The sequence below is a fragment of the Tachyglossus aculeatus genome, chromosome 10 (assembly GCF_015852505.1).
Source record: "Tachyglossus aculeatus isolate mTacAcu1 chromosome 10, mTacAcu1.pri, whole genome shotgun sequence".
Lineage (NCBI taxonomy): Eukaryota > Metazoa > Chordata > Mammalia > Monotremata > Tachyglossidae > Tachyglossus > Tachyglossus aculeatus.
This window is the reverse complement of record NC_052075.1, coordinates 19,008,037-19,030,122: the sequence shown is the minus strand read 5'-3', so window position 1 is coordinate 19,030,122 and position 22,086 is coordinate 19,008,037. Positions and strand designations below refer to the sequence as shown.

Genomic DNA, 22,086 nt, shown 5'->3' with positions numbered 1-22,086 from the left:
CCATTAAAAAATATCTTCTAGACTGAGGGCCCACTGTTGGGTAGGGACCGTCTCTATATGTTGCCAACTTGTACTTCCCAAGTGCTTAGTACAGTGCTCTGCACACAGTAAGCGCTCAATAAATATGAATGAATGAATGAATGAAAGAGCACGGGCTTGGGAGTCAGAGGTCATGGGTTCAAATCCCAGCTCCGCCAATTGTCAGCTGGGTGACTTTGGGCAAGTCACTTAATTTCTCTATGTCTCGGTTACCTCATCTGTAAAATGGAGATTAAGACTGTGAGCCCCCCATGGGACAATCTGATCACCTTGTATCCTCCCCAGTGCTTAGAACAGTGCTTTGAACATAGTAAGCACTTAACAAATGCCATCATTATTATTATTATTAGTGCTTAGCAAATACCATTAAAAAATATATACCATTGATTTATTAGTTTCCTTCAGGTAAAGTGCCCTGAGGAAACAGACAACAGGCCCTGTATGTGATCTTTCTAGGTGGATGATTTCATGACAACTGATTATGATTAAAGAGCCGTGAAAAGTAATGCCTCACTGTAAATCTCTTCCCAAGTGTGTTTGGGGTTTTTCAACTCCCTTTGTGTAATTAGAGAACATGTAGATGCTCAAGGCTACTAATATGTTTTTTCCCTTGGTGTTAAAGGGTTTAAAGGGTACTGTGGCAGGGAATTTTGTTTTTGTTTTTTGGTAGAAAATATTTTAGGTCATTTTCTATCTAAAGTGAAAACAAATGTGGGATTCCAGTATATTCAGTATTCTGGTGGTTGCAGAGGCTTGAAACCCAAGGGTACTGTCCCAGTTAGGCCCCTGACTCAATTCCTGACTCGAATAAATCTTTTGACCTCCTTTTAGGGCCTTATAGACTAAGCTAGTGCCCAAAGTGCTTCTTGCATGTGTTTGACCATTTGCGTGTGTGAAGGTGGGTGTGTAACATTTGAGTTAACCCAAACAAGCCTTCTCACTTTTAGAGATTTCATTGAAAAGGTGTCACCCACAACAGAGCTAGGTGAGAACAGAACAAAGAGGATAGGAAGCCTGTGGAATTCGCTATTGTGGAAATTTTGCAGGTTCAACATCTCAGTAGTGTCAGAAAGGCAAGGCAATCTAGGTAATGCTTGGGAGTGGACTGTGGGTTTATTAGAAGGAAAGGCACGGGCTGTGAGCAAGTAGGGCTCTAACCAAGAGGATAAATTTCCAGGAGGGCACCCATCATGTGATTCTTCTTAGCATCCTTTGGAAACTGCCGTCAGAAAGAGAATTCCGGTCTGGATAGATCAGTTCTTCCACTGATTTCGCCTCCATCATTGCAATTTAATCTTAGTTGAAAGCCTGTCATTATTTATCATTTCTTTTAAATGAGCGTGGCCATCATTTGAATGATGCCAGTTCTTATTTTGAAGGATCTAGGTGAGTCTCACCCTTACCAAATTTTGAAGGATGTTGGAATGATATTTAACTTCTCTCTGCCTCAGTTACCTCATCGGTAAAATGGGGATTAAGGCTGTGAGCCCCGTGAGGTTGGCGGACTGTGTTTAGTCTGATTGGCTTGTGTCTCCCCGGGGCTTACTACGGTGCTTGGCACACAGTGAGTGTGTAACAAATGCTACTTTTTTAAAAAAAAGAGGTGCCGCGGGAGAGGGCATATGTGCCAAGCCTTCAGTTCCCTCTCACTTCCTCTAGATTGTAAGCTCGCTGTGGGCAGGGAACATTTCTACCAATTCTGTTGCATTGTACTCTCCCAAGCGCTTAGTTCAGTGCACACAATATTCGCTTCGTAAAAACCATTGATTGGCCAGGAGAAACTGAGGGGGGAAATAATTGGATTTCCTTCAATCAGATTGTTGTGGAAAGATTCTAGAATATGTTTTCCCTCTCACATAAAGCACTGTTGGGTAGGGACTGTCTTTCTATGTTGCCAACTTGTACTTCCCAAGCGCTTAGTACAGTGCTCTGCACACAGTAAGCGCTCAATAAATACGATTGATTGATTGATAAACCAGTGAGAATTCAAAAGTGACACAAAGAATTGACCTCTAATGGCCTGCAGACAAATTCCGTACACACGTTAACTGTGTAACCATTAAACAAAACCAAAGGTTCCCCCAAGATAAGACATTTAGTCATCCCAACTGGCACAGTAGTAAATCCACCACTAGGTAACACATTATTATTATTATTATTTTTGAAGTTCCTAGAATTCTCATTTATCTTCAGTATTCACAGAAGGTTCTGTATCAGTAGTTTGCCCCCATTTTGCAGACAGTCACCTTGAGGTACGAAGAAGCTGAGTCACTTATCACAGGGAGCCAGAGAGGAGGCTTTCATCCTCCCAAGTTTAGCTGTCGGAGGGGTTCACCTAATCTTCAGAGATCAACCAGAGCCTTGACTGTTAGTGGAATCCCAGGGAGACCATGTCAACCGCTATTCTCACCAAAATTAAGTGTTTTGCCCCCAGCAAATTCTCGATGTTGACGGTGGACAGAAGCTATCGGAAAACCTAGGCATTACGCATTGGATTTTTGTGTCCAAGGACCATCTGGTGTCTGAACTCCCAACACTTAATTCTTAATCAGTAGACTTTTTTGAGCAAGTACTATGTGCAGATCACCTTTTTTATGGCATTTAATCAATGGATTAATATTTATTGAGCACTTACTATACGCAGAGCACTGTACTAAGCACTTGGGAGAGTACAGTAGAGCAGAATTAGCAGTCACGTTCCCTGCCCATAACGAGCTTACAGCCTTTTTAAGCGCTTACTGCGTGCCAGGCACCGTACCGGGCTCTGAGGTAGATATGTATATATGTTTGTACATATTTAGTACTCTATTTGTTTTACTTGTACATATCTATTCTATTTATTTTATTTTGTTAGTATGTTTGGTTTTGTTCTCCGTCTCCCCCTTTCAGACTGTGAGCCCACTGTTGGGTAGGGACTGTCTCTATATGTTGCCAACTTGTACTTCCCAAGCGCTTAGTACAGTGCCCTGCACACAGTAAGCGCTCAATAAATACGATTGATGATGATGATGATGATATGTATATATGTTTGTACATATTTATTACTCTATTTAATTTTACTTGTACATATCTATTCTATTTTATTTTGTTAGTATGTTTGGTTTTGTTCTCCGTCTCCCCCTTTCAGACTGTGAGCCCACTGTTGGGTAGGGACTGCCTCTATATGTTGCCAACTTGTACTTCCCAAGCGCTTAGTACAGTGCCCTGCACACAGTAAGCGCTCAATAAATACGATTGATGATGATGATAGAAGCTGCTCAGGTTGGACCCAGTCCTTGCCTCAGTCTTAATGCCCATTTTGCAAATGAGGTGTCTTGAGACCCAGAAAAGTGAAGTGACTTGCCAAGGTCACACAGCACGTCAGTGGCAGAGCCGGGATTAGAACCCAGGTCTTCTGACTCCCAGGCTCGACGGTCACTTGGGAGAGTCCAGAAGACTCTTGTCTTTATGCTGTCGAGTCATTTCCGACGCCACGAACGCATCTCTTCCAGAACGCCCCGCTCTCCATCTACAATCGTTGTGGTAGTGTGTCCAGAGAGTTTCCTTGGTCAAAATCCAGAAGTGGTTTACCATCGCCTCCTCCGCGTGGTAAATTTGAGTCTCCGCTCTCGACTCTCTCCCCTGCTGCTGCTGCCCAGCTCGGGTGAGTTTTGACTTGTAGTGGATGGCCTTCCACTCGCTAGCCACTGCCCAAGCCAGGAATGTCTCCCCCTTTTAGACTGTGAGCCCACTGTTGGGTAGGGACTGTCTCTACATGTTGCCAACTTGTACTTCCCAAGCGCTTAGTACAGTGCTCTGCACATAGTAAGCGCTCAATAAATACGATTGATGATGATGATGGAATGGGTAGGCCTCCGCTTGACTCTCCCTCCCGGAGCTGAGACTAATAGAGGATTGAAAACTCTCCAGGCGCCATCCCGAGAGGGGATATAGTAGAGTAAGTAGACGCAATCCCTGCCTATGCGGAGCGTACAACGTCAGTATATCCTTAAAACCTTACTGCTCCAGTGCATTTAGTCCATCAGTCCTATTTGATTACCTCCTGTGTGCAGAGCAGTGTACTAAGCGCACGGGAGAGTACAATACAATATAACAATAGACACATTCCCCGCCCACAGTGAGTTTACAGTCGAGAGTGTTGGGTAGGGACTGTCTCTATATGTTGCCAACTTGTACTTCCCAAGCGCTTAGTACAGTGCTCTGCACACAGTAAGCGCTCAATAAATGTGATTGATGATGATGATATTTATTACTCTATTTTACTTGTACATATCTATTCTATTTATTTTTATTAATATGTTTGTTTTTGTTCTCTGTCTCCCCCTTTTAGACTGTGAGCCCACTGTTGGGTAGGGACTGTCTCTATATGTTGCCAACTTGTACTTCCCAAGCCCTTAGTACAGTGCTCTGCACACAGTAAGTGCCCAATAAATACGATTGATGATGATGATGATATTTATTACTCTATTTATTTTACTTGTACATATCTATTCTATTTATTTTATTAATATGTTTGTTTTTGTTCTCTGTCTCCCCCTTTTAGACTGTGAGCCCACTGTTGGGTAGGGACTGTCTCTATATGTTGCCAACTTGTGCTTCCCAAGCGCTTAGTACAGTGCTCTGCACACAGTAAGCGCTCAATAAATGTGATTGATGATGATGATGATATTTATTACTCTATTTTACTTGTACATATCTATTCTATTTATTTTATTAATATGTTTGGTTTTGTTCTCTGTCTCCCTCTTTTAGACTGTGAGCCCACTGTTGGGTAGGGACTGTCTCTATATGTTGCTCTCTATATATAGCTAGCTCTCTTCCTCCCTTCAAGGCCCTGCTGAGAGCTCACCTCCTCCAGGAGGCCTTCCCAGACTGAGCCCCTTCTTTCCTCTCCCCTCGTCCCCCTCTCCATCCCCCCGTCTTACCTCCTTCCCTTCCCCACAGCACCTGTATATATGTATATATGGTTGTACATATTTATTACTCTATTTATTTATTTATTTATTTTACTTGTACATTTCTATCCTACTTATTTTATTTTGTTGGTATGTTTGGTTCTGTTCTCTGTCTCCCCCTTTTAGACTGTGAGCCCACTGTTGGGTAGGGACTGTCTCTATGTGATGCCAATTTGTACTTCCCAAGCGCTTAGTACAGTGCTCTGCACATAGTAAGCGCTCAATAAATACGATTGATTGATTGATTGATTGATGTTGCCAACTTGTACTTCCCAAGCGCTTAGTACGGTGCTCTGCACACAGTAAGCGCCAGCGCTTAGAACAGTGCTTTGCACAGAGTAAGCGTGTAACAAGTGCCATTATTATTATTAATAAATACGATTGATTGAGCATTCCTCCTTCCTCTCCCCCCACCCCCTCTCTCCATCCCCGTCTTACCTCCTTCCCTTCCCCACAGCACCTGTATATATGTCTATATGTTTGTACATATTTATTACTCTATTTTAATTGTACATATCTATTCTATTTTATTTTGCTACTATGTTTGGTTTTGTTCTCTGTCTCCCCCTTTTAGACTGTGAGCCCACTGTTGGGTAGGGACCGTCTCTACATGTTGCCAACATGGACTTCCCAAGCGCTTAGTACAGTGCTCTGCACACAGTAAGCGCTCAATAAATACGATTGATTGATTGAGAGGAGATTCCACCCTTACTGATTCACAGTGGACACCTGAAAAATGCGATGAGAAGATACTTTAGCTTAGCGTGGTGTGCGGCGTGAGAGAAGGTGGAAAAAGCTAATGGAGTCACCTCTAATAAGGCCTCTTCCTTGTGGTGTGTATGTGAGAGACAGGCAGAAGCCAGTAATGTTTAGGTCACACATAATGGTTGTTTGTAATACCTACACAATGAGACAACGGCACGTGACTGAAGGTTATTGTGTTGGCCGGCTGACGGGTGATTGTGTTGTTAACCAGAAACTATTTTGTGCGTGGAAAGAAGGGTTAAAATATGGGGCCGAGGTGCCAATCTTTCATTTTAGGGGGTGGGGGCTATGGGTGGGAGGGCTTGAAAGAAGCAGAGTGGCCTAGTGGATAGAGCCCGGGCCAGGGCTGACCCAAAGGACCTGGGTTCGAATTCCAGCTCCCCCTCACGTCTGCTGTGTGACCGTGGGCAAGTCACCTTAATCAATCAATCAATGGTATTTATCGAATGCTTACTATCTACAGAGCACTGTACTGAGCACTTGGGAGAGGACAGAATTAATGGAAACGCTCAATAAATACGATTGATTGATTGAATGAGTGAGTGAATGAAGGAATGAATAAAAGTTCCCTGCCCATAATCACCTAAGCATCACTTCTCTGGGACCTCAGTTACCGCATCTGTAAAATGGGGATTGAGACTGTGAGCCCCAAGTGGGACAGGGACTGTGTCCAACACAATTTGCTCATATCCACCCTCACTCTTAGTACGGTGCCTGGCACATAGTAAACACTCAACAATATCACTGTTATTGTTATTATTGTTATTCTTCTTCTTCTTCTTCTTCTTCTTATTATTATTATCATTATTATTCTTAAAGAGCTCCAGGGGCTTTCCAGCCCCGATTGGCAAGTTTCAGGTCCTAGTGTGGCCTAGTGGAAAGAGCCCGGGCTTAGGAGCCAGAGGTCATGGGTTCTAATCTCGGCTCTGCCACTTGTCAGCTGTGTGACTTTGGGCAAGTCACTTAACTTCTCTGGGCCTCAGTTACCTCATCTTTAAAATGGGGATGAAGACTGTGAGCCCCACGTGGAACAACCTGATTACCCTGTATTCCCCCCCCCACCCCCCGCCTCCCCCAGCGCTTAGAACACTGCTTCGCACATAATAAGCACTTAACAAATGCCATTATTATTATTAGTGTTATAATTGTCAGCTGCGTGACTTTGGGCAAGTCACTTCACTTCTCTGGGCCTCAGTTACCTCATCTGTAAAATGGGGTTTAAGACTCTGTGAGCCCCCTGTGGGGCAACCTGATCCCCTTGTAACCTCCCCAGCGCTTAGAACAGTGCTTTGCACATAGTAAGCGCTTAATAAATGCCATCATTGTTATTATTATTATTAGTGTATTGAGCACAGGCCCAGGAGTCAGAAAACCTGGGTTTTAATTCCAGCTCCGCCTCGTGTCTGCTGTGTGACCTTGGGCAAGTCATCATCATCATCAATCGTATTTATTGAGCGCTTACTATGTGCAGAGCACTGTACTAAGCGCTTGGGAAGTACAAATTGGCAACATATAGAGTCACTTGGCTTCTCTGTGCCTGTTACCTCATCTGTAAAATGGAAGCTATGTGGGTCAAGGACCGTGTCCAACCTGATTAGTGTGTATCTACCCCAGTGCTTAGTACAGTGCCCGGCACAAAGTAAGTGCTTAACAAATGCCACAAAAAAAAAAAAACCAAACCCCAAACAAAAACAGACCAGGAATGAACGAGGTCAGGAGGGAGTGGATTTGTCCCCTCTGCCATCCAGATGTTTGCCCCCTCTCCGTATCAGAGGCGCTCAGTACAGGCTTGGTTACCCAACGCAAGCCAAAACGTGCCCCGCCTCTAGCCAAAGCAGCTGTCAGCTACATTCGGATGCTTCATCTTTCTATCTTTAGAAAGAACAGCCGGGGGCAGGGGAGAGAAATAGAACTGGGGGTGATTCATCCATTTGTAAAATCCTAGCTATGTAAATGCCGTAGTTTCTTGTTGTTGTGGGTTTTTTTAAAAATATATTTAACTCTGGGTTGGAGGCTGAACTTACAGTGAACCAAACAAAACCTTTGCATGGTTTTCTGCTATGTCCATTCCAGTCTCATTGTGGAGCCTAAATATTCTAGCCTTCTCCAGGTAAATTTAGACTGTCATCCAATGTGAGTCGAAAGAACAGCTGAGCGGTGTTAACACAGTCCTCGCATCTGGACTGTGAGGTTGTGGGAGGGGAATGCGTCTGTTGTGTTATAGTGTCCTCTCCCAAGCGCTTAGTACAGTGCTCTGCACACAGTAAGCGCTCAGTAAAGACGATTGAATGAATGAATGTGTCACTGGATAAAATCAACAGTACAACTGTCCATACATTTAGGAAGGAAATTTTTTTTCCTTGCAACTGCAGGGGCTTCTCAAGAGTAGGTGGGCGAAAAACCCAATTAATCCCCCCAGTCCATCAATCGATCATATTTAACGAGTGCTTAACTGTGGGCAAAACGCTGTACCAAGCCCTTGGGCGAGTATAGCACCGGAGTTGGTAGATACACTCCCTCCCCTCAGGGAGCTTACTCCGTCCATCATATTTATTGAGCGCTTACCCTGTGCAGAGCACTGTACTAAGTGCTTGGGAGAGGACTGTAACAACAGAAATAGCAGACCCATTCCCTGCCTAAATATGTCCCAGGCTTCTCCAATATTTAGGCAGATTAAGGAAGATTAGTGATCAGGTTGAGAAGGAACTCATTTTGGCTCCGGCCTGCTGAATGACTACGGCCTTGGGGACTGTATTTTGGAAACCAAACAGATCATCATCATCAATCGTATTTATTGAGCGCTTACTGTGTGCAGAGCACTGTACTAAGTGCTTGGGAAGTACAAGTTGACAACATATAGAGACAGTCCCTACCCAATAGTGGGCTCACAGTCTAAAAGGGGGAGACAGAGAACAAAACCAACATATTAATAAAATAAATAGAATAGATATGTACAAGTAAGATAAATAAATAAATAAATGGAGTAATAAATATCATCATCATCAATCGTATTTATTGAGCGCTTACTGTGTGCAGAGCACTGGACTAAGCGCTTGGGAAGTCCAAGTTGGCAACATCTAGAGACAGTCCCTACCCAACAGTGGGCTCACAGTCTAAAAGGGGGAGACAGAGAACAAAACCAAACATACTAACAAAATAAAGTAAATAAATAAATCCCACTGTGATTCAGACAGGGGAGCCTGGTGCATGTGAGGGGATGGTGCAGCAGAGTTGGTGGGCACGTCCCCTGTCCGCAGCGAGCTTACAGTCGAGGGACTTGAAGCATTTCAGGGTGACCTGGATAACCTGTCCGATACCAGGAGGAAATTGCGGAGTTTCTTCTGAGGCGGGAGGCAGTGGGTGAACGAGATAACACCACTTGGGCGGATCTCGACACGGGAGAGGTGACAGGGCTTGCGTGGTATCTTGCCACCATCACCCCCTCCACCCTCCCAAAGCGTTGTTGCCACGCATCTCCTATCCTGCTGCTTTCTGACTCTAGACTGTAAAAGCTTGGTAAGGGCACAGAGTGTTGTATTGTGCTCTCCCAAGCGTTTAGTACAGTCCTCTGCACAAAGGAAGGGCTCAGTAAATACGACTGATTGATTGACCGCCTTTCTGTGGTCACCCATAGAACTGCTGAAGTAAAAGAAGTGGGCTGGTTCTAGAGTAGAAGCTCGTTTTTGGGTTTTTTTTTCATTCATTCATTCAGTCGTATTTATTGAGTGCTTACTGTGTGCAGAGCACTGTACTAAGCGCTTGGGAAGTACAATTTGGCAACATATAGAGACGGTCCCTACCCAACAGTGGGCTCACAGTCTAGAAGGGGGAGACAGAGAACAAAACAAAACATATTAACAGAATAAATAGATTCTAATAATAATAATAATGACGGTATTTTTAAGCACTTACTATGTGCAAAGCACTGTTCTAAGCACTGGGGAGGTTACAAGGTGATCAGGTCGTCCCACAGGGGGCTCACAGTTTGAATCCCCATTTTACAGATGAGGAAACTGAGGCACAGAGAAGTGAAGTGACTAGCCCAAAGTCACCCAGCTGACAGTTGACGAGCTAGGATTTGAACCCATGACCTCTGACTCCAAAGCCCGTGCTCTTTCCACTGAGCCACACTGCCTCCCTCCCCTTTCTAGTATTTGTTAAGCGATTACTATGTGTCGTACACTGTTCTGAGCGGTAGGGATAAGTGAATCAGATTGGACACAGTCCCTCTCCTGCCTGGGGTTTGCAGTCTAAGTGAGAGGAATAACGGGATCATCATAATAATAATTGTGGTATTTGTTAAGCGCTTACTCTGTGTTAGGCACTGTACTAAGTGCTGGGGTGGATGCAGGCAAATTGGGGTGTCCTACATGAGGCTCACAGTTTCAATCCCCATTTTACAGGTGAGGCAAGTGAGGCCCGGAGAAGTGAAGTGACGTGCCCAAGGTCACACGGCAAGCAATTGGCAGAGCCGGGATTAGAACCCAGGTCTTCTGACTCTCAGGCTGCAGCTCTTTCCACTAGGCCAAGCTTGCGTCTCACTAGGCCACGCTGCTTCTCACTGTGGGCAGGGAGAGTCTCTGCCAGCTCTGTTGTAGTATACTCTCCTGAGTGCTTAGTACAGTGCTCTGCACTCAGCAGGCGCTCAGTAAATGCCGTTGACTGGCTCAGTGAGTGCCCAGAAGTGGGGGCTACCGGCCACGGGACCCGTTCCCTGCCACTTCCCCCCACCTCTTCTCTTGTGAATCCTGCCAGTCACTGGTATTTATTGGGCGCTTACTGTGTGCCAAGTACTGTACTGAGCGCTTGGAAAGTACAGTATAGATTCTGTCCTTTGGGATGGGTGGTCCTTGAGAAGCGATGTGTTTTGTGAGGTGATGTCAGCCCCTTCCTTCCTCTCCCCCTCGTCCCCCTCTCCATCCCCCCATCTTACCTCCTTCCCTTCCCCGCAGCACCTGTATATATGTATATATGTTTGTACATATTTATTACTCTATTTATTTATTTTACTTGTACATCTCTATTCTATTTATTTTATTTTGTTAGTATGGTTTTGTTCTGTCTCCCCCTTTTAGACTGTGAGCCCTCTGTTGGGTAGGGACTGTCTCTAGATGTTGCCAACTTGGACTTCCCAAGGGCTTAGTGCAGTGCTCTGCACACAGTAAGCACTCAATAAATACGATTGATTGATTAATTGATTGATCTTCCCCCACTAATGACCCGCCGAATTGTGCCTTTCAGAACTTTGACTCCGACATCAGCAGCGTGGCGATAGATGGCTGCTGGCAGGCCGACAGCCAGAGAATTCTCAATGAGGTGATGGTAGAGCACTTTTTCCGACAAGGAATGCTGGATGTAGCCGAGGAGCTCTGTCAGGTAACTAAGGCGCTGGGGGGGCCGGGGGAGACGTCTTAAGCGGAAATCGGCGGTGAATAATCATCATCATCATCATCAATCGTATTTATTGAGCGCTTACTGTGTGCAGAGCACTGTACTAAGCGCTTGGGAAGTCCAAGTTGGCAACATATAGAGACAGTCCCTACCCAACAGTGGGCTCACAGTCTAAAAGGGGGAAAACAGAGAACAAAACCAAACATACTAACAAAATAAAATAAATAGAATAGATAAGTACAAGTAAAATAGAGTAATAAATACGTAATCCCCTCCGACCTCGCTTATTCGAAAACATCCCCTCCCTCCCGCCCTCGTCCTGGCTGGGGCGAGGAATTGGAATGGGTAGATTTTGAGGGAGGAACGAGTGAGAATTCAGTTCCCGAAGGGATCCTTTCAAACTCCTCACCCCAAACCGTCCTGCTGTGGCTTCCTTGCCCCAAAAAGAGGGCTTCGGTAATGCCGTTAGGGTGCACGCGATGACGTCCTGCCGTCATTCATTCATTCATTCAGTCGTATTGAGCGCTTACTGTGCGCAGAGCACTGCACTAAGCGCTTGGGAAGTACAAGTTGGCAACATAGACGGTCCCTACCCAACAACGGGCTCACAGTCTAGAAGATTCATTTATTCATTTAACTGTATTTATTGAGCGCTTAGTGTGTGCAGTGCACTGTACTAAGCTCTTGGGAAGTACAAGTCGGCAACATAGACGGTCCCTACCCAACAACGGGCTCAGAGTCTAGAAGATTCATTTATTCATTTAATTGTATTTATTGAGCGCTTAGTGTGTGCAGTGCACTGTACTAAGCGCTTGGGAAGTACAAGTCGGCAACCTAGAGAGATGGTCCCTATCCAACAACGGGCTCACAGTCTAGAAGGGGGAGACAGACAACAAAACAGGGCATGTAAACAAGTGTCAAAATTGTTAGAACGAATAGTGAGAGCGGCAGAAAAGAGCGAAAGCAACGTGGCCGCCCTCAGCGATCAGCGGCCTAGATCAGTCATGGGACGTAATAATAATAGTTGTGGTATTGAGCGTTTACTCTGTGCCAACCACTGTTCCAAACGCTGGGGGTAGATACAAGATAATCAGGTTGGACTCAGTCCCTGTCCCACGTGGGGCTCACCGTCTTAATCCCCATTTTACAGGTGAGGTCACTGAGGCTCAGAGCCGTGAAGTGACTTGCCCAAGGTCACACAGCAGACGAGGCAGGGCTGGGATTAGACGCCACGTCCTCCAACTCCCAGGCCCGTGCTCGTTCTAGTAGGCCGTGTTGCTTCCATCTTCTCTCTCCCTCCCTCCTTGTACATATTTATTACTTTATTTATTTATTTTACTTGTACATATCTATTCTATTTTATTTTGTTAGTAAGTTTGGTTTTGTTCTCTGTCTCCCCCTTTTAGACTGTGAGCCCACTGTTGGGTAGGGACTGTCTCTATGTGTTGCCAACTTGTACTTCCCAAGCACTTAGTACAGTGCTCTGCACAAAGTAAGCGCTCAATAAATACGATTGATGATGATGATGACTTGCATTCCCCGTTCTGACATGGTTTCCAGTCGCCACCCACACCTGCTAATGCTGTCTATCCGGGCAGCTGCTGCCTCTGATCACCCCCTCCAGGCACTTGAGTGATCCAGATACCATTGTTATCATTATTATTATTATTACTTATTTTTTTTAAAGGCATTTAGTAAGTGCTTACTATGTGCAAAGCACTGTTCTAAGTGCTGGGGGGGATACAAGGTGATCAGGTTGTCCCACGTGGGGCTCACAGTCTTAATCCCCATTTTACAGATGAGGGAACTGGGGCTCAGAGAAGTTAAGTGACTTGCCCAAGGTCACACAGCTGACGTGGTGGAGCCAGGATTCGAACCCATGACCTTTGACTCCGAAGCCTGGGCTCTTTCCATTGAGCCATGCTGCTTCATATTATTATTATTATTATTATTATCATTATTATTATTATGGAAAAAAGGGTATCTCCGCAGCATTTCTCATCTTGATGGCCCCCACTACTGGCTGAGCACACCCCTGCTGCCCCAGTTATAGTAATAATGGCATTTAGTAATAATAAATGTTGGTATTTGTTAAGCGCTTACAATGTGCCAAGCACTATTCTAAGCGCTGGGGTAGATACAAGGTGATCAGGTTGTCCCACGTGGGGCTCAGTCTTCATCCCCATTTTACAGGTGAGGTAACTGAGGCATAGAGAAGTTAAGTGATTTGCCCAAGGTCACACAGCTGACGAGTGGCGGAGCAGGATTAGAACCCGTAACCTTTGACTCCCAAGCCCGTGCTTTTTCCACTGAGCCACGCTGCTTCTGTTGAGCGCATTTGTTGAGCGCTTATTCATTCATTTAATTGCATGTATTGAGCGCTTACTGTGTGCAGAGCACTGTACTGAGCATTTGGGAAAGTACAATACAACAATAATACGACAATAAACAGACGCATTCCTTGCCCACAACAAGTTTTACTAAGTGCTGTGGTAGAGAACGAGCAAATCGGAAGGGACACAGTCCCTGTCCCACATGGGGTTTCAACTCCAGTTTTACAGATGAGGTAACTGAGGCGCAGAGAAGTGACTTGCCCAAGGTCTCATAGCAGACAAGTGGCCAAGGCAGAATTAGAACCCAGGTCCTTCTGACTCCAAGGCCCGTGCTGTATCCCCTAGGCTATGCCGCTTCATAATTTGAGTTAAACTCTAATAATTAGAGTTTCTTAAACTCTAATAATTAGAGTTTCTTAAACTCTAATAATTAGAGTTTCTTAAAGTCTAATAATTAGAGTTTCTTAAAGTCTAATAATTAGAGTTTCTTAAAGTCTAATAATTAGAGTTTCTTAAAGTCTAATAATTAGAGTTTCTTAAACTCTAAATATTAGAGTTTAAGAGTTTATTAATACCAAGAGGGGAATTAGCTATAATTCCTTTCCTAGTATCAGTGCCCACCCCCACCTTTGTTTATCCCAGAATGGTGTTTAGTAGAAACTTGTCCTAACCAAGTAAATTGGGGAGAATAATAACTATCCCTAATAACTACAACTCACAGTTACTGGGGTGTCTTTCTCACAGGAATCTGAAAGCACTTGACCGCAATTGCTTTGGTGACAAGTTATTGGCGTCTTGTACTTTTCTGGTGCAGAAACTGGATTGGGTTAAATAATTTGCCCAAGGAGATTTCATTAAATGTTAACTAAACTTACCCAGTGGAGGCGATACATGCTTTTCCCTCATAGGAATATTTGACCGTTTGAAAAGTAATTTATTGCCGTATTTGAGCATCCGGGATGTACAGTGCGTAATCCCAGGTCTTTGAATCCGTGGGTGTGTTTTGAGTTGTTACCAAGGAGATGAAGGTTAGCAGGGAATTATTTTACATCAATCAGTAATGTTTATTGAGCATCTCCTGAATGCAGAGTAATAATAATAATGGCATTTGTTAAGCGCTTACTATGTGCAAAGCACTGTTCTAAGCGCTGGAGGGGATATAAGGTGATCAGGTCCCACGTGGGGCTCACAGTCTTAATCCCTATTTTACAAATAGGGATTTTACAAATCCCTATTTACAGTTTTACAACTGAGGCCCAGAGAAGTTAAGTGACTTGCCCAAAGTCACACAGCTGACTATTGGTGGAGCCGGGATTCGAACCCATGACCTCTGACTCCAAAGCCCATGCTCTTTCCACTGAGCCATGCTGCTTCTCAAGAGTACTGTACTGAGGGCTCGGGAAAGTGCAGCAGAAGTAAGAGCAATGGATTTCTGTTCTTGAGGGATTTCCAGCCCTTCCTTAGCCTCCGAAATTTGTACCCTTGCTTGAAATGCTATCGGTGTAATGCTGGTTTACCGGTAACTCACGGGGGCTTTCTGTTTTTCAGGAATCGGGTCTTTCGATAGACCCAAGCCAGAAAGAGCCATTCGTGGAGTTAAACCGAATACTGGAAGCATTAAAAGTCAGAGTTCTGAGACCTGCTTTGGAGTAAGTTGCCGAGTTGGAGGCCTTTGGAAAAGTTTAACCAGATGCTTGAGTCCAAGAGGAAAAATACCAAGAGGGGAAATAGAGATACTCTGATTTTTCAAATAGGGAGCAAAGGGCATCCCAGGGTTTCCATTATTTTTATCTCCATACATGGGGTTGGAGCAAAGAGCTTTAGAAGCAATCTGTGTGAAATTAGCCAGCTCTCATCTCGTTTCTCCGTAAAAACGGAAAGCATCACTAAATGGAGGGTTTTCTTTCTTCACCCTCCACTGTGACGCTGACAAGCATTATGATTTAGGTTTACAGTTTTACAGTGGTGCTAATCTCATACAACACATTTGGCCAAGATTTTTTTTTTTTTTTTTGAGCCCTTGGGAAGTGCTACCAAGTGTTTCTGAAAACTGAAATCAGAGCAAAATGGTGAAGAAACAAAGACTATTGCGGTGAAGGTGCTTTGTGCTTGTTCTGATGTTTGGTAACCCACACTGGCCCTTGCATCTCCAAATGATTGAGCAGAGGTGTGCTTTGCTTTTAGGGTGTCCTATCTGTGTAAAAGTGTGTTTTGGAGTGTCTGCTTCCTGAGGTGGTGGTATTTGGGCTTCTCAAATCCAGGGACAGATGCAGAGGTCCTGGGGTGAAGAGGTGGGTAGGGCCAGGAGGCTAATGGGACAGGCTCTGCTTGGCTGAGGCTGTGAGGTAAATTCGGGACGGGGGGAAAACTGCACCCAAAAAGTGCAATTTTTAAATAGATCACAGTTTAAACTGAAAATCGGTGTAGTCTAGTGGATAGAGCATGGGCCCAGGCGTCGGAAAGAACGGGGTTAATAGTAATAATTACAATATTTGTTAAGCACTTACTATGTACCAAGCACTGTTCTAACTGCTGGGGTAGATACAATTTAATCAGGCTGGACGCAGCCCCTGTCCCCCGTGGGGCTCACACTCTTCATCCCCATTTTACGGATGAGGTAAGCGAGGCCCAGAGAAGTGAAGTGACTTGCTCAGGATCACACAGCAGACAGTGGCAGATCCGGGATTAGGTCCTCCTGATTCCCGGGCCCGTGATCCATCGAGTAAGACATGCTGCTTCTCAATCCCCGCTCGGGCTTCTAATCCGTGCTCTGCCACTTGTCTGCCGTGTGACCTAGGGCAAGTCACTTCACTTCTCTGTGCCTCAGTTACCTCATCTGTAAAATGGGGATTAAGACTGTGAGACCCACGTGGGACAACCTGATCACCTTGTAACCTCCCCAGCGCTTAGAACAGTGCTTTGCACATAGTAAACGCTTAATAAATGCCATTATTATTATTATCTACCACAGTGCTTAGTACAGTGCCTGGCACATAGTGAGCACGTAACAACTAGCCTATTAAAAAAAAAAACAAAATCGAAACACTCTCATGATTTCTTAATCCACTGGGGCCAAATGCATTTCGAACAAAAGAATGTAGAATAAAGCCAGGGAACTTCAATAGAAAGTACTAAGGCAAAGAGGTTGTGGAATTAGAGATGGTTACGGAATCCATGAAGTCTAGGATTTCCAGGCTCAGCCAGCACACGGAGGATTTATCAGTAATAATAATAATAATGGCACTTATTAAGCGCTTACTATGTGCAGGGCACTGTTCTAAGCACTGGGGAGGTTACAAGGTGATCAGGTTGTCCCACAGGGGGCTCACAGTCTTAATCCCCATTTTTCAGATGAGGTAACTGAGGCACAGAGAAGTTAAATGACTTGCCCAGAGTCACACAGCTGACAATTGGCAGAGCTGGGATTCGAACCTGTGACCTCCGACTCCAAAGCCCATGCTCTTTCCAGTGAGCCACGCTGCTTCTCAGTAAGGCAGTCAGTGGATGCAACATGGCTAGGGAGTCCTAACTGCCTATGCAATCCCCCCATTAATGAAACAAATTCCCCCCCTTCCCCACCCCACCGCCAGAAAAGGTTGTGTATCAGGCTAAAATCATTCAATTGAAAAGCAGTGGGGCTTAGTGGAAAGAACACTTTCCTGGGAGTAAAGGAGACCTGGGTTCTAATCCCGGCTCTGCCACTTCCCTGCTGTGTGATCCTGAGCAAGTCACTTCACTGCCCTGGGCCTCAGTTTCCTCATCTGTAAAATGGGGACTAAGACTGTGAGCCCAGTGTGGCGCGTGAACTGGGTTCAGTCTGATTACCCTGTGTCTACCCCAGCACTTAAAACAGTGCCTGGCACATAGCGAGCACTTAACAAATAGTGTAAAAAAAAAAAAAAGGTGGCAGAACCGGGATTCGAACCCAGGTCCTTCTGACTCCCGGGCCTGTGCTGTATTTACTAGGTCGTGCTGCTTCCCTGCTTTGGTCCTTTCATTCTTCAGTTTTCCCCATCAAAGAAGAGCGATCCCATGTCAAGCATTGTTTGAATAGACGAGGTGTAAGAGCTCCAAGATCCTAAGGCAAAAAGGCCTGGTGAAAATAGCGGCATGAAGAAGGAAATACGTTGCTAATTAACTCAAGTCTTTAAGGGATCAGAGTTCCAGATTCTGATGAACATTTCCTTTTCTTTTTGGTTGGATTTTTTTTTTGTTTTGGTATTTAAATACCTATTATGTGCCAGGCACTGTACTAAAAGCTAGGAGGCTCACGGCTTTAGTCCACGCTTTACAGATGAGGTAACTGAGAAGTGAAGTCCCCGCCCCACATGGGGCTCACCGTCTTAATCCCCATTTTACAGATGAGGGAACTGAGGCACAGAGAAGTGAAGTGACAAGCCCAAGGTCACACAGCAGAGCTGGAATTAGAACCCAGGCCCTCCGACCCCTAGGCACGTGCTCTTTCCGTTAGACCATGGTGCTTCTCTGTATTATAGAAACACTCTATGTTAGGATATTTTAGTGGACTCAATGGCTCTCGGTGCCACTTAACAAGCTGAGATAACATTCTGGCTCTTCTAAGTATAGCTCAGGCCAATGGGGGAAAGGTTAAATTTGAGCCCCGCATTTCTTCTAGAGGCACACAGGAGAGTTTTACCCTTACCCCAGTTGCAGTTAGACTCCACTCTTATTAGACACCAGAATCTCTTATTTTTTTTCTGTCCCATCTTCTCTCCATCAGAGTGTCTTATTTAAAGGACTCGAAAAAATCACTCACGACTTCCCTGCACATCCAATGATAGATTTCTAGGTTCTTTTCAAAGGCCTCGCCTAGCAGTTTTTTCACTGGAATTAAATTTTGAGTACCTTTCTAGACCCTTGAATCTTTTTTTCCTGTCAGTCTCTCAATCTCCTATCAACTCTCAAGTCATTGGTTGACTTGTCCACAAAATGAAAAGACCGAGAAATGTTTTGCTTCTCTTCCCTTCCCACAGAAGAGTGCCTGTAAAGCCGTTCTGGGTCTCCACGTTTTTTCAAGATAACTTCCTCAAAGGAGTTGCCACCCTTTGTAAAGCTTGGTGACGATGGGCTGGCGATGACAGGGTTTGACATTTGATAGGAATCTCTTCTCAGTTGAAACATTTCCCAGGTATCATTTACAAGTTGAGGCTTATGGTGAATTTTCTTCCCCTCATGCTAGATAGGGTTGTGAAATTAACAGGACGGTTTGGTTGTGGGTTTGGGCAAACTCCAGCCCCGTTTTTGGGGGCCATTACTCAGGTGGAACCCCTGGGGATGTTCAGAGGGTGGGAGAGTTGGGGTGAGGCCACGGTTCAGAACACCTGACCGGACATGGCCCAAGGAAATCAATCGTTCAGTCAAGCGATGGCATTTATTTAGCCCCTTACTGTTTGCGGAGCCCCATACCAAGTGCATGGAAGAGTAAAATATAACAAGACTTGGTAGACACGTTCCTCGCCCACAAGGAGTTTACATTCTAGAGGGGGAAATTGGAGGATGGAGTAGTTACCTAGTTAATATAAAGTAATAATAATTATGGTGTTTGTTAAACGCTTACTCTGTGCCAGGCTCTGTTTGTTCTAAGCGCCGGGGTAGATACAGGATATTCAGGTTGTCCCTGCCCCACATAGGGCTCACAGTCTTAATCCCCATTTTACAGATGAGGTAACTGAAGTACACGGAAGTGAAGTGAGTGGCCCAAGGTCACACAGCAGACAAGTGGCAGAGTCGGGACTAGAACCCAGCTCCTTCAGGCACCCAGGGCCGTGCTCTATCCACTAGGCCGTGCTGCTTCTCTAGACCTCTGTGGGCCTGAGTAATCCGTTTAATGGCCGTTTCCAAGGGGCGAATCCACGAGGTAATTTTCCTTTACTTCCCTGGGGATGTGCAGGTCTAGTCCAGTTGGCTTTTTGCCTCAGTGTTCTTACGTGGCTACTTCGGGAGGGTGTCCTTGTGGCCGTGACAGTTGGAAACCCTTATGCACCAGAAACGAAGTGTTTGGATGGCAGACTGATGGGACTATGGAGCATCTTGTAATCAGCCCAGGTGTGCTCCGTGCATTTCTGCACAGCAAAGAGAGGGAAGGAAAGGAGGGAAGGAGCCAAGCTTTTTTTTTTTTCTTGTAGTGTATGTTAACACTCACTATGTGCCAGGCACTCTTCTAAGTCCCAGAGTAGATACAAGCTCATAAGGTCGGACACAGTCCCTGTTCCACATGCGGCTCCCTGTCTTAATCCCCATTTTACAGCTGAGGGAACGGAGGCCCAGAGAAGTGAAGCGACATCCCCGAGGTCGCCCAGCAGACAAGCGACACCACAGGTCCTTTTGACTTCTAGGCTTGCTCCCTATCCACTTGGCCACACTGCTTCTCTTTCAGCAAGGCTTGAAGGCGGAGAGCTGTGAACCATTGAATATGAAGGAGGGAGTCCGTTCATTCATTCAGTCGTATTGAGCGCTTACTGTGTGCAGAGCACTGTACTAAGCACTTGGAAAGTACAAATTGGCTGGCAAGGGAGAGGGTGTGAGCAAGTGGTCAGCTGCAGGAGAGAGGAGAATGGTTAGCTGGAGAGGAATGAAGAGGGCAAGCTGGGGTGTAGTGGGAGAAGAGTGGAGAAATAACGAGAAGCAGGGGGGAACTGATGACTTGCCCAAGTTTCAGGAGTTTCTGCTTGGTGCAGAGAGAAATGAGCAACCATTGGAGTTTTCCCGTGTCTGCCAACCGTGTTTTGTCGTATGCCCCCAAGCGCTTAGTACAGTGCACCCAGTGCGCTCAGTAAATACCATGGATGGGTTGGGGAAGACAGCTTCCGAGGCCTCTTCCAGGCCCGCAAATCCCTCTTGTCAGAGATGAGCGGATCGTTGGATGGCTTCACGGAGATGGGAAGAAACAGACGAATGCCTGCGTAGCAGCGGAGCTGACCCAGATGACGAGGGAAACCTGCGCTTCATCGTGGGCAGCTCCTCCAGATACCCCCACCCTGCAACTGCTCCTCCAGCCTCCTAAACCCAGCATTTTTTGCTCAGAGGAAGCCACGAGATGAGCCCGCTGCTGAGTTTCCCAGCTGTTGATGTCCCGGCCCCATTGTTTCCTTGTTCTCTTCATGAAGGGACAATTACTGAGGGGGGTGCCCCCATTGTTCAGGACAAATGAGAGACCTTATCCAGCCATCTGAGAGCTAACGTTCTCTAGGTACCGTCTGTCACGAACGGAATTGCACTCTTGCTGTGACCCCATTCAGTATCTGGAGTTATCTGACGGCGACTAAGGAAACATATAAAGTCCTGAATAGCCAAAGTCCTGAATAGCCATGAGAGACGGTAGAGGTTAGGGGGACTAGTTCATTCATTCAGTTGTATTTATAGAGCGCTTACTGTGTGCAGATCACTACTAAGCGCTAGGGAGAATATAGTTCAACAATGAGCAGATACATTCCCTGCCCACAACAAGCTTTCAGACTAGAGTCTAACTTAAGGCTAGTGTACCTGCCCAGTGACACTTGAAATGGGAGCAGAAACATCAAAATGATAAGCAAGAGGGAAGACGGGCCACTTAACCCCTTGTCTTCCACTGCCTGGAGAAGAGAGGGTATCCTAGCCCCCTCCGTAGAAGTGCAATGTCTAGACTCTAAGTTCATTGTGAGCAGGGAATCTGTCTGTTTATTAGTATATTGTACTCTCCCCAAGCACTTACTGCTGCACACAGTGAGTACTCAATAAGTACGACTGACTGACCTTCAATAGGGAGCATCGCGAAAGAGGGCTGAATTCTGATTGAAAAGGTTGTCTAACATCAGACGTTGGAAGATCCTATTTGACCCTCACCCGGGTGCCTTTTTTTTTTTATTTTTCCTGTCAGGCCTTTGTGTTTGATTCTGATTTAGACCATAAGCTCCTTTTGGGCAGGGAATGTGTCTTCCAACTCTTGTGTTGTTCAGTGTTCTGCACACAGTAAGTGCTCAATAATTGATCTCCCTCGCAAACTTCCTCTGTTCCTCCCTCCCTGAGCCAGATTGGGGCTGAGAGTAGAATGCTATAGTCACAGTGGCTGCAACCCAGGTTTTTCCTTTTTCCTCTCTCCCATCTCGGCTCAGCCAGGGTCACGACCAAGGAAAGAACCGCCTTTCACGGAACTGGATTCCAGCACTCAGACCGACAGTGTGGAATCTTTTTATAGCGTTTGGGAGGGGCGAGCAATTATTCCCTGAGAATAATCTGAGAGGAGTTTGAATGGGATCGGATTTATTGCGTGTGTGCTTTAAGGACTACTGAGTCAATGCCAAGTGAAGTGACATCACTCGTCTTGCTGCTCTAATTGTCCGGGGTTTCTGAGACTCAGAATAGGGGTAATAATAACAACAATAATAATAATGATGGTATTTGTTAAACGCTTACTATGTGCAATGCACTGTTCTAAATTCTGGGAGGATACAAGGCGATCAGGTTGTCCCACGTGGGGCTCACAATCTTATTCCACATTTTACAGATGAGGTAACTGAGGCACAGAGAAGTGAAGTGACTTGCCCAAAGTCACACAGCTGACAATTGGCAGAGCCGGGATTTGAACCCGTGATCTCTGACTCCAA

At 45.4% G+C, this 22,086-nt stretch overlaps 1 protein-coding gene across 2 annotated transcripts in view; it reads left to right on the top strand.

The window, feature by feature from the left end:
- RMND5A (required for meiotic nuclear division 5 homolog A) overlaps positions 1–22,086 on the top strand; it is a 75,290-nt gene that overhangs the window by 31,047 nt on the left and 22,157 nt on the right. For both annotated transcript variants that reach the window (XM_038752210.1, XM_038752211.1), the window contains exons 3-4: positions 11,001–11,135; positions 15,032–15,132. In XM_038752210.1, the coding sequence (XP_038608138.1) occupies positions 11,001–11,135; positions 15,032–15,132 (236 nt within the window). The remainder of the gene's footprint in view (positions 1–11,000; positions 11,136–15,031; positions 15,133–22,086) is intronic.